At 43.0% G+C, this 26,974-nt stretch overlaps 2 protein-coding genes across 2 annotated transcripts; both read left to right on the top strand.

Annotated features, from left to right (window-relative positions):
- Positions 1-9,237: 9,237 nt before the first annotated feature.
- On the top strand, positions 9,238-15,653 carry PDIA3 (protein disulfide isomerase family A member 3). Its single transcript, XM_032232918.1, has 13 exons — positions 9,238-9,474; positions 9,743-9,821; positions 9,919-10,036; positions 10,848-10,952; positions 11,676-11,805; positions 12,414-12,530; positions 12,617-12,742; positions 13,149-13,331; positions 13,552-13,660; positions 14,178-14,306; positions 14,561-14,640; positions 14,850-14,907; positions 15,269-15,653. Exons 1-13 carry the CDS (start codon positions 9,332-9,334, stop codon positions 15,386-15,388), a joined length of 1,497 nt encoding a protein of 498 aa, XP_032088809.1. The 5' UTR covers positions 9,238-9,331; the 3' UTR covers positions 15,389-15,653.
- Positions 15,654-24,418: 8,765 nt separating this feature from the next.
- Positions 24,419-26,928, top strand: HYPK (huntingtin interacting protein K). Its single transcript, XM_032233066.1, has 4 exons — positions 24,419-24,655; positions 25,721-25,776; positions 26,429-26,480; positions 26,605-26,928. Exons 1-4 carry the CDS (start codon positions 24,470-24,472, stop codon positions 26,698-26,700), a joined length of 390 nt encoding a protein of 129 aa, XP_032088957.1. The 5' UTR covers positions 24,419-24,469; the 3' UTR covers positions 26,701-26,928.
- Positions 26,929-26,974: the final 46 nt, after the last annotated feature.

Here is a 26,974-nt window from a genome sequence, read left to right on the forward strand (position 1 = left end):
GGAGCCTCCAGAACCTTCAGTGGTTTTATTAAATAGCTCTGTCTGGAACAGAGCTCCTGTGGTGCCAATTTGTGCTCTTCTTGCCTCAATTGATGATCTCAGCTGGGGGGAGGGGCTTGTTGTTGTAATTTGGGAAGTCTTTATAATTTGCTAAAGCCCATTTGTCCACATAGACCCTCCCCACTTCTTTCCAATCTGGTGGGTTGGGAAGATGTTTGGGTCAGGACCTGAGCAGCTGCTGGGGCTGCAGCACCCCTCCTGGAAGAAACCTGGGAAAGTCGCATCCTGATGGACTGGCAATCCTCAAAGAATTAATGAGACAGTATGTATACAGGAGAAGCTGCTCCAGATCATAACCTGTTTACAGTGGAATTAGCTGACCTGGCTGGGCCCAGAGAGAGTTTTCAGATATGTGCCTATCTGGGTGTTTGTTTGTTTTTTTTACATCGGCTCTGTTATTCCAGAATGGGGCAGGGGGACTGTGCTGCAAATGTGAGAGACCCTGTGACATTGGGCTTTAGGAAGCAGTTGGGTTTTACTCTTGTACTGGCCTTTGTGTTGTGGAGTGGGACTCTGCCCTGAGTTGCTGGATTCCTTTGCATGGTTCTGGTGAGACATCAAGGCTCCTTGAGGCTGCAATCAGTCATAAAAATAACGGAGCTGCTCTAAGTCATCAAGGGTTATGCACATGCACAAATCACACTTTAGAAGTGTGTTTTTTTTTGTCTTGGGGCAGGAGTAAGAGAAGAAAGATAGGACCATCAATATGGTCAGACAACTTGGCTGGGTGGTGCTGCCCTCTTGTGTCCCCCATGGTAGAAGTAGTAGGCAGGGACTACTAGACAGGGCTGCTTAGGTAACTAAAGGACCCTGTTGGGTTTCAAGGGGAGCTCAGGTTTCTTCTCTGAGGAGTTGTTAAAAGACCTAGGTATCAATAGAAGAGAATTCATGTAGCTTAAGTTTGAATTGTGATGTCCTTGGTGCTGTCAGCATTGACTTCATTTAGTAATCAGGAAAGAAACCACTGGACTCCATTTGAATTGAAATCAAGTGTACTTTAACTAATTATAAATGAACAGTTGCAAAGCAAAGCTGAGTCTGGTTAATTAGGTGCAAAAATGGATAATATCAAGTACAATTCAATCCCCTCCCCTTGGCACCCCTGTACATAGTCCAATTATAATGCACCCAACTGTCAGGTGGGAGATAACTTCAAAAGGTGTCATCAGGATGGAATGCCGGACAGTTAGCCTTGGTGGGAAACTCCCTTCGTCCACATGCGCAGTAAGGAGGTCAAATCAGCGACTAGAAACTTCCTCCAGCACATAATGATTCCCCTCCCAGATACCATGCCCCCCCCTCCCCGTTTCAATGATAGCTGAAGCAGCAGCAAAGCAGAGGCTGACAGGTGCTCTCTGAGCCCGGTTGATTGTGCATCTACCTGCAATCAGAAAATGTGATGAAAACTTCCTAATCTCACAACACATAGATAGAATCAATCACAGTTTCGCTTGGGAGCATGCTAGACCAAGCTAAATCCAAAAATGCTAGGGAAATCCTGGAAGCTTGGCATTCAGAGAAATCAGCCATCAATAGACACAAAGAAATAAATCATATTTACACATTCAAGAGAGATAATTAAAGCTAAGGAAAGAAAAGACCAGAATAGATCTATGGTGGTTCTTCTCTTCCTTAGGAAAGAGACTGAGTCTGGATAACTATAGAAGCAAAACACTCCTCCCCCTTTCTGATTAACATCTATATGATGCTGTCAGATGAACTCCTTTCCTGGAATGAATATGTGGGAACAAACATGGAAGATGGGGACGAGATGCCACCCAGGGAATGATGAGATGGGTAGAAGGAGCCCTCAGCTGCCTAACAGGCAAAGAAAGAAATTCAAAAAAGGATCCTCTGTAATGTTTCTGGCTGTAAAGAGGCAGTGGGATATTTGTACTTTCAGACTTTGCAAAACTCTTAATGTAGCCTTACAGTACAGTAAAATTAGTCCATTTACTCTTGCTTCCTATCTCGTCTACCTAGGAAGGTTAACAGGTAGTCAGGTGTCATCAGTATACATACATGATATCTAGATGTTATTTTTTTATAAAAAGTTTTTTATTTTTCCCTTTCAAATTCATTCACAAATATATATTCTTATAATTGCTATTAATGTGTATCTATTCATCATTAATCTTTATTGTTATTTTCTTACAAATATATAGAATACAGTTTGGGTCACTTTCTTGCCACTCCGTGCCTCCATCTTATTTTGCAACAACTTTGCTCCTTCCATCTTTGGGAGGCAAAAAATGCTGTATTTGGTATATAAGACGCACCCAGATATTCAGTCTCCAAAAATACAGTAATGCTTTTCTTTCACTTTTTTCCATATTGTGTATAAACCATTTCTTACATAATGTATCTGAAAATAACTATGCAATTCTATTTTTCCCATACCGCATACCACAAATGCATGCCAACCCAGTTGCATATCATGTCCCTCCAAAGACAATAACCTTGTATTTCTCAATAATATCCATTCTTTTATTCTTGTTAAAGCTGCTGCTTGATATATAATTCCCAATGCGGTAAACCAAATCCATCTCTAGTTCTTGAATCTTGCAACATTTTTATGCTAATTCTCATTTTCTTTCCTTGCCAAATATATTTTCCTATTATTTTATTTAATTTTTCAAAGTACTTTTTTCCAGTTTTATGGGTATTGTTTGAAACAAAAATAATATTCTTGGTAATATATTTCTCTTAATTACCACTATTCTTTTCATTAATGATAAATGTAAGTTTTTCCATTTCTCTAGCTCTTTCCATTTGATTTCTTAATTTATAGTACCGTAATTATCTTCCTTGATAGTCACACACCTCAAAGTCAGCTGTATCCCCAATATTTCACTTTCTTTACTATTTGAATAATTTCTCCATTATTTCTCTTTTCTGTTTTTCTGTTATATTGTTCATTAGAATTTTGTTTTATCTTTATTAACTTTCAATCTTGCTAGTCATCCATACTCTTCTATTTGCTCAAGTATTTTTGGACCTGTTTCTATTGGATCTTCCATAATAAATACTAAGTCATCTGCAAATGCTTGCAATTTATATTCTTTCTTAATTTTCATTTCTTTTATAACTCAGTCTTGCCTTATCTTTCTATTCAAAACTTCTAGTGTCAGTATAAATAATAGTGGAGATAGCAGGCACACTTGCCTCGTCCCTTTTCTAATAGGCACTTTTTCTGTCGTATCCCCATTTATCATCACTTTAGCCTGTTGTTCTTTATAAATAGTTTTAACCATATTTATGAATCCCTCCCCCAAATCCATCATTTGCAATTGCATTATCATAAATTGCCAATTTATATTATCAAAAGCTTTCTGTGCATCCAAAAATAACAATGCCATTTGTTTCCCCGAGTGTGCTTCATAATATTCTAATGCATTCAGTATAATCCGCATATTGTCTCTGATCTGTCTCTTGGGTAGAAAACCATTTTGGTCTGAGTGTATAAATTCACTTAATAGTCTTTTGAGTCTTTCCGCCATTATCGATGCAAAGATTTTATAATACACATTTAATAAAGAAATTGGTCTATAGTTCTTTATTTGCTGCAAGTCTGATTCTTCTTTTGGGATAAGAGTTATATAGACCTCCGACCAAGAGTCCGGTATTTTTGCTTTCAATAACAACTCATTAAATACTTCCAGCATGATACTGCTTAACACATTTTGCAATGTTTTGTAAAATTCTGTTGGCTACCCATCTGGGCCTGGTGTTTCTTTTTCTTTTTTTTTGTCTTTTTATTGCTTCCATTATTCCCATCATTATTGTTCTCTCTTCCAGTGCCTTTTTAAACTTTTCTGGAATCTTGGGTGTTTCCGCCTTCTCTAAATACTGTTTTATCTTTTCCTCTGCCACTGTCTCTTCTTGGTATAGTTCCTTATAGTAATGTTCCACTATTTTTTCCTTTTCTTCCTTTTGGTAACAAATATTCCCTAATATTGGTCTAATAATTGGTTTATGTGGTTTATGAATTTTTTTTCTTTCTCTTTTTTTTTCATCTTGTACACCAGCCATCTTCCTGGTTTATTTGCTTTTTTCAAAGAAATTTTGTCTTGTTAATTTTATTTTATTTGCCACTTCTTCATTTTCCATTAAATTCAATTTATGTTTTTGTAAATCCACCATTTTTTTTATTTGTGGGTTTCTTTGTAGTTCTGTCTCCAATCTCTTTATATTCTTCCTCTATCTTCTTTTGTGTTTGTCTATTCTGTTTGTTCCTTTTTCCTAGCTAAGTTATTACTAGTTCTCTAGTTAGTATATGCTTTGCTGGTATCCCACACATTCTGCAGTGTTGTATCCTCCTTCCTCCTAAGAGCCAAGATGGCGCAGTGGTTAAATGCAGCACTGCAGGCTACTGCTAGATCAGCAGGTCAGCGGTTCAAATCTCACCGGCTCAGGGTTGACTCAGCCTTCCATCCTTCCGAGGTGGGTAAAATGAGGACCCAGATTGTTGGGGGCAATATGCTGACTCTCTGTAAACCGCTTAGAGAGGCCTGAAAGGCCTATGAAGCGGTATATAAGTCTACTGCTATTGCTATTGCTATTCCTGTTTTCTTTAAAGAAAAAGTTCAGTTCTTTTTCCATATATTGCTGAAATTCTTCTTCATTTAGTAAATTCTGATTTAATGTCCATCTCAATTCTTTTTCTCTGACTTTTCCATGTCATTATTATTGGGTTGTGATCTGCCCATATGTTCGTTTCTATATCAATCTTATGTGTTTTAGCAATTAGATCTATTGCAATCCAAATCATATCTAATCTTTGCCATGACATATGTCTATATCTAGATGTTATCTTGACCCCATGCCAATCAAGGTCTTGTCCTTTTTGCCTGGAACCTGTCAGGCTTGGATGAGGCGGAATAGACTTGGGTTCAGCCTTAGTGAGAGTGACTGTAGATCAAATCTGTGGACTTCTGGGGAGGAAACAGTGGACTGAAGATGACTCCACAAGAAGTGGAGCCAATGATAATGACAGACTATTAAGTAGATTGTCTCTTTCATAATTCCTTTTCAGACAAGGGGACAGCTGCTCCTCATGAGGAGACACCAGGTCCGGGAAGCTTCCATGCTTAGTCCATTCTTCCCCCTTGGATGCAATCTGGTGATCTTCCTGGACTCTCACTGCTCCTGGTAGAGAGCAAAAATGACCTTGATGGGCTGAAATGCTTTGTGTTTTTTTTAAAGTCCAGGACAACAGATAATTCAAAAGCAGTTTGGGCAGATGCCTCCCTAATTCAGCATAAGGTATATAATGAGGAGGGCAGTCAGTCTTGCAAGATTCTGCTATTATAGCCGATTTAAATAGAAAATAGTTTTTTAATTGAACTTTATTATGTTTCAAAGATAAAATTCAAAACAACAAAAAAGGAAAAATTGAAGAGGGAAGAGATCTAAAAATGGAGAAAAAAGTAACCAAAAAAATAAAAAGTTGATGGCTGACTTCCTTTAGTATAGATACAAAAACAAAAATAATCATTTATACAAATTAAAGTCAAAATAACAGTAGAATTATGTAACAGGATAACCTCTCATTCTAAGCTTAAGCATAACAATATACAGCATACAAACCTAATCATCGAATCCTAAAATCAAAACTTTATCTTTCTCAAGAAGTCCAAAAGTGGTTTCCACGTGGAAACAAAGCTTTTGTTTTTCATCAAAGTAATCAGTTTTGCCATCTCTGAAATTCAATCAAAATGGATTTACCTGTTATTTCCTGGGCAGGACAACTTAGTGGAGCTGAAATGCTTGAAGAGTAGATGGCAGCTGGGCCAGGAGGGGCTCTATGCAGTTGCCCATTTTCCTGCACTGAACTTAAACTCTGGCTCAACACTTGAGATGGATTTGTAATCAGCTGAGATATGAGTAAGACAAGGCACTTCACAAAATTGGGAAGAATTGTTCCAGTGTTATGTTTTAACGGATGAAGGTGAAGAATGGGGGAAATGGCAAGGAGAGGGGTTTTATAGCTCTCTTGACCCCTGACTCCCTTCCTAGTAGCCTGTCCTCAGCAGACCCACTTCTTTGTTTCTATGGCGGAGCCCTGAAGTGCAGGTAATCTTCAACAACCATTCAAATTTAAGATAGCGCTGAATCCCCTAAGTTACAGGTGTTGCAGCATCCCCACAGTTGTGATCAAAATTTGAGTGCTTGGCAGCAGGCCTGCACTTGCAACCACAGGGGGGATTCAGCTCCCACCCATCCCCCCGCCTATCTCCACATCTATACCATTTTGGTCCCCTGTGCTCCGCAGCCCTTGAGACCCTGGCTGATGTAGGCTGCCACCTTTCTCACACTGTTGATCAAGTCTTGTCAATCATTGGTTCTCAAGACTGTGGGCCTCCCTCCATTTGGATCAGAGAAAGTAGATTCAATTGTTAGGGCAGCCAGAGTGGGGCTGTGTCTCTCCTCAACCAAGGAACTGGGCTGAATTGTCACCTACCCAAAGGAGGTTGAACTGCAGGCCTACAGCAGTCTACGCTGCCCAGGGTGCCATTAAAGATTTGATGTAGCTTTCTGCCATGTGTCTGCCTTCTGCCTGGTTGTCCCAAATGCTGGACTCGACACTTATTGGCCTTTTCCCCTTTATGAAGTAAATTAAGCCAGTCATATTTGATCTCCAAATGCTGGCTTGTATGAAGGTTCATTCTGAAATTCTCACCCAAGTCCCATTCCTGTAAATCTCAGAATAAAGGGCTCTCTGGGCTTCCTGTCCTGGTAAATTATCCATTTCAGCCCATCCTGCAAAGGGAAGAGAGGACTTTGCAGCTCCATTGAACCTGCAGGCAAGATTTATCTTGCAGCTTGGGGAAACTGCCAAGCAGGGTTGAGAGACAACAGAGAAGAGGGAAGCTGGCAGCTAAAATAATGTGACATTGTGTTTAACAATTGCAGATGGAACTGATGTAAATCAGGCACTCATCCAACATTTGGTTTGTTAGCCGCCCTGAGTCCCCTCGGGGAATAGGGCGGCATACAAGTTTAATCAAATCAAATTTCACTTGTTGCATAGTGACAGAGTTGTAGGTCTCAATTGTAGGTCTCAGTAAGTGTACTGCCTGCCCCATTGCCCTCCTCAAGACTTAAGGAAGGTCCTGCCCACTTTGTTTAAATAATGATTTCTCAGTATTTTCTTCAAGGGCACCTTCCCAAAGTTGTACAAGAAGCTTTCTGATTAGGAGCTCCAGGGGCATTAGATCTTCCCAGGAAGTGTCTACTGGATCTCCAGCAACGGCTCAGCAGCAGTCTTGCTAAAGATTAAGAATCTACAGTATCGATGTCAATATCGATTGTGTTGCGCTTTTTGTCTTTGTGAAACTCTGGTGGGAGTGGCCTGTATGATGCATCGGGTCTGCGGGCCACCAGATTGACACCCCTGATCTATAGTCTCCTCTGCTCCTCCAAACCACAAAGCAGCTGACGAATTAGTGGTGGCTTCCCCAGTAGTTCTCAATTGCTCCCGCTAACAATACCAGCAGCTGAACTCACCTCTGTCCAATGCTGCTACCTGTTACACAGAATGACATCTTCGTAGAGGACACCGCTCAAAAGTTCCCCTTCACTTTGTCTGCTCTTGGAACCAGCTGCTGCTCTGGACGAACACAGCCTTTTCCAGTTTTTCCCTCTCTCTGGTCTATCTCCAGATGCCTTGGAAGGCCTTTGCACACAGAATTCTCAGAAGGTAGCATGTTCTGAATGCACAAGCTGTGCCCTGATCAAGGTGTGGAGCAGCTTGCTATTGGTCAAAAGGCACCTTAAAAGTTATCTAGTCAATTTGTGCCGAAACAAGTCAAGCATCTCTGACAAATGTTGGAAGTCCTCCAACAAAGCGCTCACCACTTCTTCAGGTTTGATGCCAGTGGTGGCGAGATCACCACCTTAAATAAAGCTTTTCCTTTATTTCCTTCCAGTTTCACCTCATTGGGTCTAGTGCTCCCTTCAAAGGCAAGAGAGAACTGGTTCTGGTCCTCCTCCATAACGTGATCCTTTGGTTGCACACAGGCTTATCAACTCCCCTAAGCAGACCTAGGAGTTCCTCCCAGCACTTTGCTTCCAACTCCTCCTTCTTAGGAAGAGTCTTTGATTGCACTTTTCAGATCAAATTTTAAAGTCATAATTATTTCATGTTTCTGATTCATTATGCTGTACGAACGGCCATTGAGATGAGCAGCTGTATAAATGTTGCATATTTCCCAATCTGGGAGCAACATTAAGAGATTTATAGAATAGCATGGTGAATTTTTCACAAATTGACAATGGGAAAAAAATGAAATGGTAATTTCTGGATTTGATGGTTGAAAAAAATAACCGGCTGAAGAGATTGTAAAGTTAAATTTTATTGTAACGTTAAAAGGGAAGGGAGAATAGCGAATTCGTTTGTTGTGAAGAAAGATGGAAGCCCAACCCCCCCGTTTTCTTCTTTCTTTTCTTCTTTCGCTTCTGCGTTTCTCTTTTGGACGTGTCGACCTTCGAAGCAGCTGCCCTCCGGCGGAGGTAGCTTGCCAGAGGACGGACGTGGCTCCTCTTCTCCAGCGCCCGGCAGCGGAGCCGCCTCTGAGGCAGGCCGCGCCCGAGGGGGCAGGAGTTGCGAGCCCGCTACCGAACAGCAGGCCGCCGTCGCAGCGAACGGGGAGCGGGCCCTGCCATGCATTTCCCCGGTTCGATGGGCTGGCATGCAAAGCCTCGAATCCATGACGTGGTTTATAGTCGCCTTCGGTCTTCCTCCGTACCCCGCTTTGCCTTCGGATGTGAGCTCCCCGGGCTCGAGGGCCGCTAGGTCGTCAATTCGGTACCTAAAGGAACAGAAAGGGCCGTTCCGCTGGCCAGTCGGCGTCTCCCGCCCTACGAGGCCGCCTCTCCCTCCCGGCCCCCTCGGCCCCGTTCCGGCTGAGGAAGCAGCGAGGACTCCGCTCAGGGACTCTCTCTGCGGTCGAGACGGAGCCGGTACCCCGCCGGGTCTCCCCACCCCTCCTCCCCCTCCGGGGCCGAAAGGGCGCTTCCCCCCCCCTCGCGCCAGGGCGGCTGCGCGAACCCGAGAGCCAGGGGTGGCGGGTGGGGGCGCGTCGGCCGGCGAGTGAAGCCCCGCCCCGGCCTAGACGCTCGGGCCAATGGGCGGGTGCCACACATTGGATCCGGCCCGTCTGCGCAGGGGGCGGGCCTTCCGCTTCCTCTTTAGCCCCGCGCTGAGGCGATCACCGGGGAAAGCGAAAGCTGCCGCCGTCGCTCCTGTCTGTCCTCTCCGCTGGACCTCATGGCGACGCTGCTCCTCGCGCTGCTCCTCGCCGCGGCAGCCTGGCCTGCCCGCGCTTCCGACGTGCTGGAGCTGAGTGATGATGACTTCGACAGCGGCCTAGCCGACCGCAACGTCGCCCTCGTGGAGTTCTACGCGCCCTGGTAGGTCGGGACTGGCGCGCGGCGTTCTCCGGACCTCCTCACCTGCCGAGACGCTCCGGCAGAAGGAAGTGAGGGGGGTTGCCCGCGGGGTCCTCGCGGCGGGCCTGGCTTTGCCGCTGCAGCCCGGGCAGCAGGGGGCGGGGCATCGTTGCCGTGGCCTCTCCTTAGTGGCTGCCGCGGCGCGCGGGCGGGAGTGGATTGGCTGCCGCGAGGCCCGGGAAGGCGGGTGGGGGGAAGTCTTGGGCTGACCGGCTGCGTCGCCTTACAGGTGCGGCCATTGCAAACGCCTGGCGCCCGAGTACGAGGCAGCGGCCACGCGGCTGAAGAGCATCGTCCCCTTGGTGAAGGTGCGTGGGGGCTGGGGGACGGCGCGGCTGGGGGGCTGAGCCGTGGGCGGGCGCCTTGCCCCGTCCGGCAACGTGCTCCCCTTGCCTCCCCTCCCAGGTCGACTGCACGGCCAATTCGGAGACTTGCAACAAGTACGGGGTGAGCGGGTACCCGACGCTGAAGATCTTCCGCAACGGGGAGGAGTCTGGCACTTACGACGGACCCAGGACAGCAGGTGAGCGACCCCCGAGGAGGCTGCGGCTTCGGATTGCGGGAAGCCTGGCTCGAGTCCTGATGCAGGCTTCACACCTTTCCTGTGTGTCCGTTGCCAGCATAGGAGGCGGTGGGGGCTCTTCTCCTTTGGCTGCCGCCTGGTAGACATTCCTGCCCTGGACCCTCTTGAGCAGCCCATGGAGGGTGGTGGTGGCTGCTGTAGATTTAAATTGTGCCCACCCGTTGCGGCTTTGGGATCTGGATACTCACCTTGCTTTGTCACAATGGGGCTGGTATCCTATCAGTACAGATAATATTTGACTTACAACCTTAATTGAGCCCAAAATTTTTGTTAAGTGAGTTTGCCTCATTTTAAGACCTTTCTTTCCACTATTGTTAAGTGAACCACTGCTGTTGTTTAGTTAATAGCATAGTTGTTAAGCGAGACTGGCTTCCCCATTGACTTTGCTTGTCAGAAGATTGCAAAATAGATCACGTGAGCAAGGGACACTGCACCCATCATTAGTAAGCTGCCAGGGATCTGAATTTTGATCATGGGGATGCTACAAGTATTGTAAGTGTGATAAATGGTCATGTCAATTCTTTTAGTGCTGTCGTAACTTTGGTCATTAAATGAACTGTTGTAAGTAAAGGACTACTTGTAGATGTGGGAGTAAGAGATTTGCCTATATCAACATAACAAATATGGGTTTGAAACAATAATTGAGGTACAGCACCCTGCAGCCTGTTCTTTTGGGGCTTTTGTATCATGTCAATGTGACAATGTGAGTTTGTAAAGATGATTGGGCTTTATTTATGTATTTTTTCCTAAGATGGAATTGTGAGTCATCTAAAGAAACAGGCCGGGCCTGCCTCAGTCCCTCTTTCTCCTGAGGGCTTTGAGAAGTTCATCAATGAAAAAGATGCTGCTGTGGTGGGTAAGTAGTTTGTGGGGCAGGAGATCGCAATACAGATCAGTGCTTACCTTAATTAGTGATATTTTTTATTCTTGTTTCTGTGGAGGATTTGATTTGGACCAATGGATTAGATAAAGCTAGAATGGGATATTTGCTAACCAAGTTAAATAAGTTGTGTTTAAAAAACATTAAACAATTTGATCTCCAGTTGGTTTGAAGTATCTCTTTGGCTTCGGTCTTCCTGTTGAAAGTGCTGTTTTCTTCATATGACTTTATCTTTCAGATGAGAACCTGTCTTGGCAAGGCACACTCACCAATGAAAAAAACCTAAAGGATGGGTTGGTTGTGTTGGGTGGGATTTGAAGGCTGGGACAATTTTTGTGTATGAGGTATAAGGTAACCCCTTGTGAAAAACACATGGACCTGAAACCCAGAAAGTGATACTGTCAAAATTCAGCAATAAAATGCCAACTTTTGGTTTTACCAGATACTTCTCATCTATAACATCAATAGCTAACAAAGATTTAACATTGAGTGATAAATTTTTGATAGGCTTGAAGTTCTTGTTTTGTCATTTTAAAGAACAGTCATGCATTGTGTGTCCCCCCCCCCCCCCCCCGGAAAAAAAAAACCCAACCATCCAGGAAATGTTTGCTTTTCCTTCTAAGTCATCAATCTGGTTTCTCAAAAGCGGAGCTACATTATTTATCTTTTACACAGCTGTTTATTTCTTACGAATTACAGGATTCTTCAGGGAGCTGTTTGGCGATGCACATTCAGAATACATGAAAGCAGCAAGCAATTTGCGGGACCATTACCGCTTTGGGCATGTCAGTGATGAGGACCTCATTAAGAAATATGAACCAGATGGCGAGTAAGTGTTCAGTGGTTGGCCTTGTATATTCCTGATTTGGCTTAAAAGGTTATAAAGGTTATGAGATTTGTTCTTGTTCTTGTGTGACTTGCCAGCCAAGTAACTTTAGTAGCTGCTCATATTCTCAAAATATAAAGGGCGGAATTTTACAGTGTAGAGTTAACTTCTCCAAATGAGTTTTTACTCATCTTTGGCTCTTGAAGGATCATATATATGTCACGGTTCTTTAGAATGATTAAGCCTTGGTCTGGGTAGCCTTCTGTGAAAGGTGGGGTGTTACTTTTATATAGTGGCACAAATTGCCAATTTCTGGGCAATTCCTTCTGGGCTGGTTCTTGTTTATCTATCTGCAGGTGCAGGCAAGTCAGAACTTGTTGTGCTTGCTGGTTTTGTGTTAGCTTCTCCCTATGGAATTGGCTCAAGCAGCTGAGACTTGCTCAGGGACTGGGGCCTGTCCTGGAGGAACCTTCAGTCATCTGTAGGGGATGGTTCAGTGGATCCTGTGAATGGGATTGCACTTGGTCTCCTTCGGACTCTTAAAGTTCTTTGAAACAAAGGGATGCTTGGTTGGGTTTGACTGTCAAAATGCACCAATCTCGTTTTCACAGGGGCATCGTCCTGTTCCGTCCCCAACACCTTGCAAACAAGTTTGAAGACAGCTCTGTGCGATACACAGAAGAAAAGATCACAACTGGCAAGATCAAGAAATTTCTTCAAGAAAATATGTGAGCATAGTCGTTTCTTTCCTATAGCACGTATATTTGTCTGAGTGGGATTAATGTACTAACAAAGGGGATTTTCTGTATTTCAGCTTTGGTTTATGCCCACACATGACTGAAGACAATAAAGAATTGATCCAAGGAAAAGATCTTTTAGTGGCTTATTATGATATAGATTATGAAAAGAATCCCAAAGGCTCCAACTATTGGCGCAACCGGTAAGTTTCCATTTCCATGTCAAGGATTCTGTGGGTAGATGAACCATTTTTATTACAGATGAAATCTGACTATTGCAGAAAACAGTAAACAAAATGAAAGGCATATTTGTGACAGTTATGGTTTCCCTGGAGCCAAGTTTTCTTATTTCAACAATATTAGCTAGAAAATGTGTGTTCTAATTTTGTTTTCCATTTTGGTAAATCCATTAGTTTGTTTCTAACAGATGTGATCTGGTATTGTAGAATTCAGTCCTCAGTTAACAAAACATTCACAATTCAGGTGTGGAGTTGAAACTGCACCCGGTTTACTTGTGGAGTTGGTTCTATTTTTTTGCCTTCAGATCTTGGGATGGTCATCGGATTTTCTTGAGCTGACAATAACAGGACAGTTGCCTTGTTTCTACAGAGTGATGAAGGTTGCTCAAAGTTTCCTGGATGCTGGACACAAGCTTAATTTTGCTGTTGCGAGTCGAAAGACTTTTGGCCACGAACTCACAGAGTTTGGGCTGGATGGTTCTACCAGTGATATCCCTCTTGTTGCTATCAGAACAGCCAAAGGAGAGAAATTTGCCATGCAGGAGGAATTTTCGTAAGTTTACTTTTCTGTTCCTTTGTTGGGATTAAAGAGCTTCTACTTGGAAGTTCCCCCTCTTTTGAAATGGAAACAGTTTCTGAAGGGGGTAGAGTTTCCATTTGATTGTTCTGGGAAGAGCTTTGAAGGAGGAGAGCCCTGTGTTATTTCCTTAGTGGCTCTTAAGGATAGTACAAATGGTCTATGCTAGCTGAAGCAATTCTTACTCCATTTGCAGCCGTGATGGTAAAGCCTTGGAGAGATTTCTTCAAGATTATTTTGATGGAAAGCTGAAAAGATACCTGAAATCAGAGCTTATCCCAGAGAACAATGATGGTCCGGTGAAGGTGAGAGCAGGGTTAGCCTTTCTTTAACCCTATAGGAAAGAGATTTTATATGGTGTTCTAATGTTTCTGAATTAATGGGGAAAGCAGAGCCTTTTGTATAGTTTCCTGAACCCTTAGGAAAAAAGTGTACCATAACAAAAAAAATCAACATTTTCCTTTCAAAACAATGCTTCATTCAGCACAGTAATGGCTTTCCTTGTTTCAATATTTTAAGTAGCTGTAACTAAACAAATAGAAGGTATGTTAGGGGAATGTGAAATTTTACAATACTTATATTCTATCATAAACAGTTGTATGAAACTGGGCCAAGTTCACCTTGATATGAGAAATGGGACTTGAACTGGTAATGTTACTCCACCATTGTACAAATGTGAGCTTGGACACTACTATCCACATTGCAAGAAAAGGACAAGTATGCTTGCATCTGGAGAAAGCAGCTGTTCTTTTTACCATGAAATGTTTTGGTTCTTCCAATACAATTATGGTTTGTTTATTTAAACCTTCTTGTCTTTCTCAGGTAGTTGTGGCTGAAAATTTTGATGAAATCGTAAACGCAGAGAGTAAGGATGTGCTTATAGAGTTCTATGCCCCGTGGTGTGGCCACTGCAAGAATCTTGAACCCAAATACAAGGAGCTGGGGGAGAAGGTAGGAGTTAAGGAAGCAAGAGTTGCCTCAACTTGAAAGTCTCTGTGGAGAAGTTACTTTATCTATAAAGTGACTGGTTCGAGTTCCTTTCTGGGTACCCTAATCCCAAGAATGGGAAATATTGGTGGTTCCTCTTCCTGCTAAAACATAATGTTCTTCTTTGCTTTTGACTTCACATATTTCTGATCTCAGTCAGTATTTTCTCTGGGAGCTGAGATTTTTGTCTTCCCTAATTACTGGCTTATTTTTTTCAGCTTAACAAAGATCCCCACATTGTTATAGCTAAGATGGATGCCACAGCCAATGATGTGCCTTTACCATATGAAGTCAAAGGGTAAGGAAGCCCAGGAATGGCTGTTGGGTTTTCTTGGTGAGCTACATTTGCTACTAGCAGAAGAGCTTTCTTAGAAATGCCTTTTGACCTGTTTGCCAATCATGCAGAATAATGGGTCTGTTGAGGTTTGAGGACCAGTTAAATTCATGTTTGCTGTTCCTACAAAAAAAGATTGAATATGTCTGACTGGATCTTTCTTTGCACTGCAGCTTCCCCACAATTTACTTTGCTCCTGCCGGTAGCAAGCAAAGTCCAAAGAAATACGAGGTGAGCAGATCTTTTGCTGGCTTTCTATCAGTGGGACTCCCTAAGTAAAGAGATGGGATATAAATTACAGCAGCAGAAATTTGGTCTGGTTGGATTGGGCCTTGGAAGGGAAATCGCCCTGAAATACCAGCGCGCTAGATTAGAATCTTTTAAAAGAATTCCAAAAAAGTTGATGTCAACTTTTGGCACCAAGGAGGGAAGAGGAGTGACTGAGGCAGTTTGGAGTTGAGCTGGGTTTCCTAGATAGACCACAACAGGTAAAAGATGGGGGACTATTGTGAATGGTGCAAACAGTGGGCGGGGGTGGCCTGTATCTCGCTGGCTTCTCTCCCTCTTGGCCTCACTTCTCTCTCCTTGCCAGGGGGGACGTGAGGTGAGTGACTTTGTCAGCTATCTGAAGAGGGAGGCCACGTATCCACCAATTCTACAAGAAGATGAAAAGCCCAAGAAGAAGAAGAAGGTGCCAAAAGAGGATCTGTGAGAGCCTTGGCTGCCACCTTGTTCAGAGAGGAGCCTGGTGGCTGCTCTCAAAGAAAGGCCAGGGCTCCGTGGTGCAGCTTTGTTTCTGGAAAGCAAAACCCTTCAGGCAGAGGAGAGCCTGTGGCTGCTGTCCTACTACTTTACCTGCCCCTTGTGTCTTAGCTGCACTTGCCATGGGTGCCCTGGACTGGATGGGGGGGTGTTGTTTTCTATTTTTTTTTTGTACATTTGGAGGAATGAATGAATAAACGAACCCTTGACCCCCACTCCTCCTGTTCCTGTGTGATGGTGGGACCAGGGAGCTTCGTGCTGGAGACCCAGTGTTACTGGCTTTGCCTTTAAGAGGGGCTACTAAGAGCTGCCTCTGCCAGAGCCTTTTTTGGCGATAGCTGCCTAGAACAGTCCTGGGCTGAGTGAGTGAAGCCAGAGTGGCAGCGGTGGTTGCTTCTGCTTTCTCCTTTTGTTGAGGAATGGGCACATAACCCATAACTACTGCATGGAGTCAAAGCAGTAGATACTGTTGTATGGATTTTTGTCTGGAAAACCTGAATCTTCTCTCAAAACAAAGCACCTCACTATTTTGCAGAACAGAATAAAATATTGAAATGGAAAAGGAATAAGAATAGAATAGAGGAGAGTGGGAAGGGACCTTTGAGGTCTTCTAATCCAGCCCCCTGCTCAAGCAGGAGAACCTATACCATTTTAGATAAGTGACTGCCTAGTCCTAGTCTCTTCTTAAAAACACTCAGTGATGGAGCGTCCACTATTTCTGGAGGCAAGCTGGTTTATTGTCCTCACTGTTAGGAAGTTTCTTAATTCCAGGTTGCTTCTCTGTTTGATTAGTTCCCAACCATTGTTTCTTGTCCTGCCCTCTGGTGTTTGTAGAATAATTTGACCCCCACTTGGGCATCCCAGCCCCAGATAGACAGCATAGCCACAAGGGTACTGCATTGTGTGGACCAAGTTACAAACAAGATTGAGCTTTTCAGATAGACACAGCAATGTTGATTCCTAGGCTAACCAATTATCAGGGAAGTTAGAAAAGTTCTCTGCTTGGCTAGCTGCTGAAATTACCAGGGAATGGAATGGTGGAGAACTACCCCAAAATAAAGTTGCTGGAAGAAGCCCACCAGTATTTTTATGCTTATTATAACTGGCTGTTCATATCAAACCTCTGAAAATGGGAGAGACGGCTCTTTTCCTGTGTCTAGGTTACAAGAATATGTATAAAAACATGGTAATTCCAGGACTATCTTAAAATCGGTGCCCAGCCTTGTATCTCCCTGTTCTCAGCTTTTTTCCTGCTTCCCCTGCTGTCCCTTTAGGCCAGGGGTCCTCAAACTACGGCGGCCTGTGGCCACTTACAGTCCACTGAAGCTATTAATCTGGCCTGCACAGGAGCGTGAGGCTGCACCCACTGGCCCCCACCCTTCAGCCAAGCTCAGGACTTACCTTTGTGAGCACAGGGGACTGGAAGTGGAAGGTAAGGCAGCCAATATTTTTGGCCTGCAGAATGCTTCTGAAGACAGGAGAAGTGAAAAACGGGGCACAGGGACACCCTGGGAGGCCAAAAACCAAAAAAATGTCCATGCACACCATTTTTCACTTCCCCCGCCTCCAGAAGACAAAGAAAGGGAGAGAAAAATAAGAAAGGGGGAGAAAGAGACAAGACCGAGAAAGAGACTAGTTAGATATAGACTAGTTGATTGTAAGCTCTTTGGGGCTGAGAAGAATTGCTGCAAAACTGAGTTTCCTGGAGTGGACACTAGACTCTGAAATTGAAAAAACCAATCTAATAAAAAGAAAAGTCAACCAAAAGAACAACATGCAAACAAAAGCAAATAAAACACCCCCAGGAGCAAAACAGTTTAATTTGTGTTCATTGTTTAATGGACAATTGGCCATGCCCATCTAGTCGCATGACCTAGACACACCCGCTCAATCAAATGACCATCTAGACCCCCCCCCCCCTCACAGTTCAGCCCTGCCCAAGGCTGAGTGACCTTGATTTGGCCCTGTTTAAAAAGTGTTGTGTTCCAGGAGGTGGTAGAATGATAGTTTTAAAATTGTTCTGATAATTGGGGACCGAAACCTGCCTTTTCCTTAATCCCCTCCTTTCTTTCAGAATACAGGAACAGTATTTATCCTCCCATTCTGGCTTCAGCAGTCTAGGAAGTCATTTGGGCCCTCTGTTGTGGCTCCCTGTCTGGTGATCCCAACACTGGTTGACTCTTATGTCTCTTTCCAGCTGGCTGTGGTTGTGAGAGGAGGAGGGAGAGGGTCACCCAAAGGGAACACACACACCCCTCTGGGCTGACTGAGGAATGAGCACGAACTGCGGCAGATACTTCCCTTTGGGTGACCCTCTCCCTCCTCCTCTCGCAACCACAGCCAACTAGAAAGACATAGAGAGATATATACAGAGAGGGGGATGGAGATAGGAGAGAGACAGAGAGGGGAGATAGAACGGGAGAGAGAGACACACACCACAGGGAGAGAGAGATACACAGGGAGAGAAGGGGAGAGAAGGGGGAAGGGTAGAGCAAGACACGGGGAGGGGGAGAGATACAGGGGAGGGGGAAGGGAAGATAGGGGGGAAGATAGGGGAAGAGGGAAGGGAAGAGGGGGGAAGGAAAGATAGGGGAAGAGATACAGAGAGTGGGGAGAGGGAGAGAGAAATGTCAAAAAGGCTTTGTGGTTCTGGATGTTTTTTAACAACTGCTTCTCTGCCCTAATGACCGGAGTGAGTGACATCAAGTGGCCACACCCAGTCAGGTTTTGTGTGGGAAATGGATCCAAATGGCTCTGAGTGTTTAAGGTTGCAGACTCCTGACCAGCGCATTGAAAGGCTTTTTTTCAAGCTTGCATTGGAATCTTAACCTTTTCATGTGATTCATTGCCATTCTGCAACTTGTGGAAGATTAGAATAGTATGGAATATTTTATTGGCTAGGTGTGATTAGACACAAGGATTTTTTTTTTCTCTTGTATAGATTATTTTTGACATTGGTTGAAAGAATTGAATTCAAAGAAATTCTACCACCTAAAAAAAGGGATGTGATTGCTGTAAGAATCTCAAGAAAATACCAAGGCCATAAATATAAGGGGGATTATTACATTTAACATATGGATGTGGTCTGCCGATACAGAAATTGTGCAACTTGTTCAGTATGTGTGCAAGATGGGAGGTCAAACACAGGGGTATCATACTCAATTTCATTGAGGGCCGCATCAGGGTACGGTTGTGTTTGACCTATGGGGTAGGTGGGCTTGGTTAGCTCAACATCACTTGTTGAGGGCAAGTGATGTCATTGATGCCAGGGCGGGGGCAGAGGGATCCATTGTCTCCAGCAGAGGAAGGCGAGAACAGGGCCAGTGCCAAACCCTTGTCCTCCAGATAGCCTTGCCATCTGCTGGTGGCCAAGTGCTAAGCAGGACCTTCCTTCCTTCCCTTTTCTTCTTTTTCCTCTATTCCTTCTTCCTTCTCTCCTGTCTCTTCTTGGATGCTCAAATGCAAAAGGGGAAACAATTCTCCTTTTGTTTTGCTAGCCCTCTGCTAGCAAAAATGAAGTTCGGGGAGACTAAAGGAGGCAATGGTGGGGGGCAGGAAGCCTAGCATCTAGCAATGACAGGAAAAATTTCACCATGCCTGAGACGGCCACTTTTCTGCCACATGGTCCAGCCTGTTTTCCTTTCCTACCCCAACATCTTGAGCTCTGGAGAACTTCAAAAGTGACCAACCAGTACTAGGGAGCTGATGCAAAGAAGGCTCAACAGATGTGGAACCCCAAGGGGCGGGAAGTGGAGCATGACATTATGGCTTGGGCGACTGGAGGCAGATGATCTATGTCCCCATAGTCTTCCCCACCTGAGGTACCCCATGTGGACTTAATGCACATTTGATTAATGAATGCATGGGGGCACCAGAGATGGTATATTCACTTAACATGGTTCAGTTAATGATCTCCTGGGTTTTGAGCCACAGTGGCGCAGTAGTTAGAGTGCAGTATTGCAGACTACTACTGCTGACTGCCTGCAATTTGGCAGATCAAATCTTATCAGGCTCAAGAATGACTCAGCCTTCCATCCTTCCCAAATTATTGGGGGCAATATGCTGACTCTGTACACTGCTTACACGGTACTATAAAGCACTGTAAAGTGATATATAAGTCTAAGTGCTATTGCTATTATGACTGTCATGGGCATGCTTCATTATGGTCATAACTCAAGGACTACCTGTAACTCATGCCAAGATGGTATGTTATGCATAACCTGTTTCCCTGAAAATAAGACCTCCCTTGTGCTAAAATAAGCCTTTCCCTGAAAATAGTGCAACACAACAGCAACCATGAGGGAAGAAGGTGGGGCTTAGCAGTGAGAAGATGGAGTTTCAGGCTACTCCTGAAATTCCTCTATACCAAAGGATTTTTGGACGGGTTCTTTGAACTCTAGCTGTCCCGGAGACGACAGTGAAGGTGAGGAGAGGCCCAGGACCTCAGAGATACCCGCAAATCTCTGGGGGGGGGGGTATTAACTCCTCGTGCCAATTCCTTTTTGGATTAGCTGCGTGCTAACTGAAACTGCAGGTTGCCCCTAAGAATGGAAGAAGTGATGTCATCTGGTAAGCTGATTTTATTATCTAAGAGAGACTGTTCGTGTTAAAAAATTATGCTAACTAAAACCAAAGAACAGGAAGATTTAGTGGCGAATTGGCATTTTCTAATGGATTTATGACTGGTGGTTACTTTACTTCTTAAATGCTTCAAGAAACTCCTCGACGTCCTCCCCCCTCTGAATCTCCCTAAGTGGATCGTAAAACTTATCTCCTACAAATTAGCCTGTCACGATTTGACATTTTTATTACTTTACTACCTAGTTTTGTTTACAACTAGATAAGATTGACAGCCTGTAAGAGGAAAAAAAAGTGCTTCGAAGCCTGTGGGGGAAAAAAAAAAAGAGAGCTTTTAATTCTTAACTACGACACATCATGGCGTCCCAAAATACTTCTAAGATTTCATTTCAGGCTCTTTTTTCTGCGTGTAGAGGACTTTTTAATTCTTATCAAAAACTGGAAAGAAAATTGGATCAACTGATTCTAAAATATGAAGTTAAAACTGAGATCGTTGAATGCTTAAATGTTCCTGAAACACAAATGGAAAATGTGAGAAACGGAGTCTGGTCTATCTCAGAGGAAGAGAGGAGTGGGGGAGCTCATTTAAAGAGACAGAGTGCAGGAGGAATGGAAAATCCACCCTTGAGAATTAAAGTTAATTTGGGAAATTTTATAAGCCTAGGACAACATTATTATTTCATCATCGACATTCAGAATCCAAAGGTGCCGAAATATTTTTGTTTGGATTTGCTTATGGAAACATTTGGTAAATTTATTCAACGAATGGCTATTGGACTGAGGAAATTTCGTTGCTGGAGGGACACAGGCTGACACAGGCTGACAGATGGGAGAATACAACCTAAAATTAGCTAAATCGGACTACTTCAATTTGTAATAGATATAGCTGAATAATGACTGATATGGATAGCAATGTATATAATTTGGAACTGGCTGATAGATTGATGAATACAACTGAAAACTAGTTAAACCCAATTGCTTTTTTCTGTACAGATATACCTGAATAATAATTGATATTGATAGTAATGTATATAATGTGGAGTTGATATGACAACTAACAATTGGATATGAGAAAACACCTTTAGATTATACATAAAGAGTATTAACTACAATAATAATCACTATTAAAAAACTAAATAAAATTTATACAATCAAATGTTAATCAATACTGGGAAAATGTTATGATATATGATATAATTGAATATTATGGATGCTTAGCTAAAATAGGATATGAGGATTTGATGATAATAGAGGATTTTACAAATAAGTAAATGAATTGCCAGCATGTGTTATGGATTAATTCTTTAGCATAGCTAAGGATGAAAGATGTTTAAATAACCATAGTAATTAAAACTGGAGGTATAATGATGTTGATATGGTAAATATTTGAGCTAAGATATTTGAATTAATATGAATTAACGGAAGAGAAGCACCAAAACATGTTGTAACCAGTTGATATACTTCTTTTTTTTTTTCATAATAGACACCTGTGTTTTGTTTTGTTTTCCTGTCATGTCTATTGTCGTTTTTGTCTTTTTTTGTATTATTTACTATTTTTTATCTTAATTTTTATTTTCTATTTGTCCTTTTTTCTTTTTTCTTTCTTTCTTTTTTTTTGATTTTTTCCCTTCCCATTGGTGTGGGTAGGTATTGTTCAAGATGATTACTTCTACCAATATTTCTAAATAATAATTACAGTTAAATGAAAATGGATATATAATAATGCTTGAGTTAATATGAGTTATGTTGGTTGACTGTGGAGGAGATGTACCAAAACTTATCTGTAATTGATTGATATATTAAGAAAGATGCTGTACCCGTTTTAAACTAAAATTAAAAAACATTTAATAAAAAAAATATAATAAAATAAAAATAAAAAAAACAGCAACCATGAGGTGACCATGCTTGCCACCACCTGTACCTCAAAAATAATAAGACCTCCCCAAAAATAAGGCCAAGTGCTTATAATATTTATATATAAATAAGACCCTGTCTTATTTTTGGAGAAGCGTGGTATGTCCCAGCAGTCAGGTGCATAGGCCTACTTATAGTTGGCCTTGCTAGTGCAGATGAATGTGGATTCCCACAAACAATTTGCCTTGCGCAGCAGGGAAGAAAAAAGTGTTTATTAATTTACAGGAAGAGAAAGCAATTCTGGTTGTCTAACATTACACACCAAAACAGGAAGCGAACATAGCTAGTACAAATCAGTCAGAACTGCTTTAACCTGGACTCTAGGCAGATGCAAGTGCCTAGTCCTCAGTCGGACCCTCACCACCCTTCAGGCTTTCCGCAAAGCTATCAAGACCTGGCTGTTCCGGCAGGCCTGGGGCTGATGAGTTCCCAACCCCACTTGAATTGTTGTGACTTGTGTTGTTTTTAAGCTGTTTTTTGTATTTGTTTTGTCTTTGTTTGTTTTTTTGTATTTCCCCCCTCCCCACCTTGTTTGTTAGCCGCCCTGAGTCCCTCGGGAATAGGGCGGCATACAAGTGTAATAAACATTGAGCATTGGTGCTATTATCTGTAATGAGTTTGAGAAGCGGAGGGCGGTCTTGGTACAGTTAGTTTAGCCACTAGCACTGATGCCACCTGGTTGTGTAATGAAACATCTTCAAGAAAACAAGCGCAGAGGGCACCAAGGATCCTAGCACCAACCTGAGCTACAAATATTTTCTTTTACTGGTAGCTTAGACACTGTTTGTTAGCCCCAGCTTCCTCCTGGATAGTTACGTCAGCCAAGGTGATTTGTAGTTGGGTCCATGCTGTGATGATGGCCTCTTTGAGAGGTCATCTATCAACTTCTTTCTAATGGTTCCTTTTCAGAGAAGGTTGTTGAAAAGGTGCTGCTTAGGACGGCCCAGCCGCTCCCCCCCCCCCCCCTTAGCACCTCTATGATGATACCTGCTGCTCGGGGGGTCATCACTGCTTTCAAATGAGGCTTTAAGGCTCTGTCCGGGGATGAGAGGGGAAGGCTGACAAGACCCTACTTTCGCACTGAGGGCTCCACTTAGCAAGGCCGCCCAGGTCTTCGGATCTTCCAGGAAGGTCTTTCCGTGGCTTCATCCGTGCGATGTCCGCCTAAAGCGCGGAGAGGCTCTTTCCAGCCACTCCCTTCCCTCCACAGCCGCTGAACGCGGAGCCCGACACACACCCCCTCCCCTGGCTGGGAAGGCCAAGACCGCCTGGACTCCTCTCCAAAATTCGCTGCCATTCCCGGCCGACTGCCTCCTCTCGCGTTAGCTGCTGCTTTTTCTGCCACCCCTTCCCTAAGGTGACCAGACATCCCAATTTCAGCGGGATGATCACGCTTTATAACAATTTGTCCCGGGCCGTTTTAAAAAAGTCCCGATTTTCTGGCTTCATGTTGAAAGCCCAGTGGATTTGCTTAAGAAATCCTAACCGGGGCAAGACAAAAGACCCCTGTCTAACCTCTCTCTCTCTGTCTCAGTACTTTCATTGAAGATATTAAAACTTTAAAGCAAGAAAACGGACCCACCCCCGCCCCTTTTACTCACTTTTATAAGAAAAAATGACCAAGTACCATAGAGCTCCAGGAAATGCTTGGCTAGAGGGGCCGCCAGTGTTACTTCCTGGATTTTCCGGAGGGGAGGGGCATAAAGGTTGGAGGTCGGCTCGTGTGGAAGAAAAAATGGTGGCAAAAGTTTCTTTGAAAAATATTTCCCTGACTAATTTCACCATTTTAATTTGATCAGTTCTTTGTATTAACATCTACATCATTCTGGATTGACTTGTGCCTGCTGGTAAGTGAGCTGTGGTTTTTTCTTTTATTTTTTTAATGTATTTTAAAATAATATTTTATTTATTGTGCATAGAATTTTTTAAAATAGCTTTATTTTGTGTGGATTCTTTTTTTAAAATTGTCTTAGACAATTTAATTGAGATTCTATCCAAAATACAAAATATCAGCTGCAGTTATTCACTTAAGAACTGTGGCAAGAAAGGTGGTATAGTGACCAAAGTTACAATGGCATTGAAAAAAGTGACTGATGACCATTTTTCACACAGTGACCATTTTCACACTTAGCGACCGTTGCAGCATCCTCATGGTCACGTAATCAAAATGTTGATGTTTGGCAAGAGTTACAATTTATATTTGTAAATTGTAGTTATGTTGAAATAAAAAAAATTACAATACTATTTTTGCGTTATATTTTTGTTGCTCCGTATAAAATTTTTAATCAAGCCCCCCACCCCCGTCCCGGTCAAAGGTGTCCCTCTTTACCAATCTGAAAATCTGGTCACTTTACCCTTCCCGCCTGGCTGCTCCTAAAGTCCCCGCCATCCCCATTGGTGACTCCGTCCCCCCCCCCCCCGTCAGCCGGAAGCGGTAGCTGCCGCTACCGGAAGTTACGTCCCGGCTTCCCTTTCCGAGCTCTGCGGTTGGCCCGAGTGCGCCGTCCCGGAAGTGCGTCATTGCGGGGCCGGCGGTGCGATGGCGGCTGAGGGAGACGTCGAGCTGGAACTGGAGGCCGAGCCCAACGGCTCCGCGGTCGGCGGGGATGGCGCCGGTGGGCGCCTGGCTGAGAAGCCGCGGAAACACGACAGCGGCGCGGCGGATCTAGAGCGCGTGACCGACTACGCGGAGGAGAAGGAGATCCAGAGCTCCAACCTGGAAACGGTGCGGGGCGGTGGGGAGAAGAAAAGGTTTCCAGCACCGTGGGGCTTTCCCGCTGCCTCCGAGAAGCGCCCCGCGTGGCCGCTCGTTGCTCTAGGTCTAGGCAGCCGGCCTTACATTTCCTTCTCTTCTCTTTGAATGGCCCAGAAACATTGATTTTTCTTGGGCTGCATTCATGTGGATTGGAAGATTACTTTCCCCTCAAACTAATTTCAAGTTCTGTCCATATTCCCACGGGTTAAAAAGTAACCTGTAACTATCTGTTCACCCACAGCGATGTAGATGAGGTTAATTCATACTTCTCGACGCACAATCTATCCCATAATTAAGCCTTTAATTCTCTACATCACCCCTGCATTCAAATTTATTTAATTTCTGTAGTGCCCAACTCAACTAATTCTGGGTAGCTTACAATTCTAAAATTGTAAAAATAAAATAAAAAATAAACATTAATAAAATCTAATATTATTAGATTTACATATTAACACAACATCTGTGCCCTTCTGTGTCTTTTATGGTTTTAATACATGGTGTTTGCCATGTTCTTTTAAATTTATCATTATTTAGAAACATTACTGTTTTAGACAAACCTAAGTATTTTATCTAAATATGTAAATTACAAGTCACAATATGCCATGTTTTTAGCTGGCTTTATAGCATGTTTTAGACTTCTGCTCCCACGTAACGACATTGCAAATTTTAATATTATGCTGTTGCTCCAGAAATCTTTGGAGTTTGGGATTTTACTACCTATATAAATCTGACCGTTGTAATTTATCTGAGTAATCAGATTGTTTTTTTGGAGTACTCTTACACAAGAATTCTGCAGAATAAAATTATTTTATTCCTTGACTCAGGTTTATTGGAACTCCTGCTGTGCATGGAGTCCACACTACCCTTCTGCAGTTTCAAGTGATTCCACAATGAAGAACCCCTGAAAAGAAAGAGTTCAAAACAATTTAAAAACTTTTTGATGTGAAACTTTATATAATGCCTGCTGCATAATCTGTTTTTATATATGCAAACTTTTCATTTCTCTAAGTTTTCCTTTTGTTTTGATTTTCCTAGGCCATGTCAGTGATAGGAGACCGAAGGTCTAGAGAGCAGAAAGCAAAGCAGGAGCGGTGAGTGCTTGAACAGTTCCAAACTTCTGTTCCCAAAGAGCAGCATGGGGCTTATAGGTATAAAACTACAGAATTAACTGATTTCCAAGATGGAAATCATGGCTGCGAGTTTAAGGGTGGTAGTGAACACATCAAGAGAGTGGAATATTATTTCCCAGGCAAATGCAAATCCTATCACTATACCTGTCTTGACAGTAGTTGGAAAACTCAGGAAGATTGGCATGTTCTTTGATAACTTCTTAAGGTCTTCTGCTTGGGCAGGGTGGGTGGGTGGGGAGGACCAAAAGACCTACAAGGTCCCTTCTAACTCTGTTAAACTGAGATGTTTTCTATAGCCTTTACTAAACTATCATATAATTTCCCTTTTAGAAAAATTTGTTCAAAATTCATTTGAAATGAACTTGGCATTAAAAACTGTTCTTATTGTTTGAGCTTACTTGCCATAGCTGAAATAAATCTGTTTTAATGTCTGATAATGTCTGGGGGTTCTTTGCTATTGGAAGACCAATCCTGGGCTTTTTGGGGGTTCTGTTATATAGGCAGTATTAATCTGTTATGTTCTCTCTGGCATACTTGTATGAAAAAGAGGGGCCAGAAGGACTGTACTATTGTCTGGATGAATATAATCCTGAGCCATTTCTCTTTGTTGTAGAGAAAAAGAGCTGGCAAAAGTCACCATCAAGAAAGAGGATCTGGAATTGATTGTAAGTCTAGCATAGAACTAACAAGTTGGCTTGACTTTAATAGAGGTATTTGATATCTCAGAAAGGTCTGTGTGGATACCTGCAACTTGTACTGGCTAAAAATTACCTTCTCTCTTCTTTTTAGATGAATGAGATGGAGATATCTAGGGCAGCAGCAGAACGCAGCTTACGAGAACACATGGGCAATGTGGTAGATGCACTAATCACTCTTACCAATTGAGAACTCTATGCTGGGGGCCTACATGATATTTTGAAGTTATTAAATAAAAGTGTGATTTTCTAACTCACTGTGTTATAGATTGATCCAGATTAACCAGTTGTCTTCCCCCAATTAACTGAAAAGTGTTATGTTTTTAACTATACTCTTCAAGAATTTTACTGAACTCCACATTTTCTACATATGCAATTTTTAATTGAAGAAATGCATTAAAGAAAATCAGAAAAAGGCTATCAGATTCTTGTGACTGATCTTTTCAAGGTAAAGAGGAACATCT

This window comes from Thamnophis elegans, chromosome 16 (assembly GCF_009769535.1).
Source record: "Thamnophis elegans isolate rThaEle1 chromosome 16, rThaEle1.pri, whole genome shotgun sequence".
Classification (NCBI taxonomy): Eukaryota; Metazoa; Chordata; class Lepidosauria; order Squamata; family Colubridae; genus Thamnophis; species Thamnophis elegans.

What these genes read in the sequence shown, in the direction of transcription:
- PDIA3 (XM_032232918.1), top strand. Translation starts at nt 9,332, where the DNA reads ATGGCGACGCTGCTCCTCGCGCTGCTCCTCGCCGCGGCAGCCTGGCCT. An exon ending in GCATCGTCCCCTTGGTGAAG is followed by an intron (nt 9,822 to 9,918) that starts GTGCGTGGGGGC and finishes CTCCCCTCCCAG; the next exon opens with GTCGACTGCACGGCCAATTC. An exon ending in ACAAGGAGCTGGGGGAGAAG is followed by an intron (nt 14,307 to 14,560) that starts GTAGGAGTTAAG and finishes TATTTTTTTCAG; the next exon opens with CTTAACAAAGATCCCCACAT.
- HYPK (XM_032233066.1), top strand. Translation starts at nt 24,470, where the DNA reads ATGGCGGCTGAGGGAGACGTCGAGCTGGAACTGGAGGCCGAGCCCAAC. An exon ending in AGAGCTCCAACCTGGAAACG is followed by an intron (nt 24,656 to 25,720) that starts GTGCGGGGCGGT and finishes TGATTTTCCTAG; the next exon opens with GCCATGTCAGTGATAGGAGA. An exon ending in AAGAGGATCTGGAATTGATT is followed by an intron (nt 26,481 to 26,604) that starts GTAAGTCTAGCA and finishes TCTTCTTTTTAG; the next exon opens with ATGAATGAGATGGAGATATC.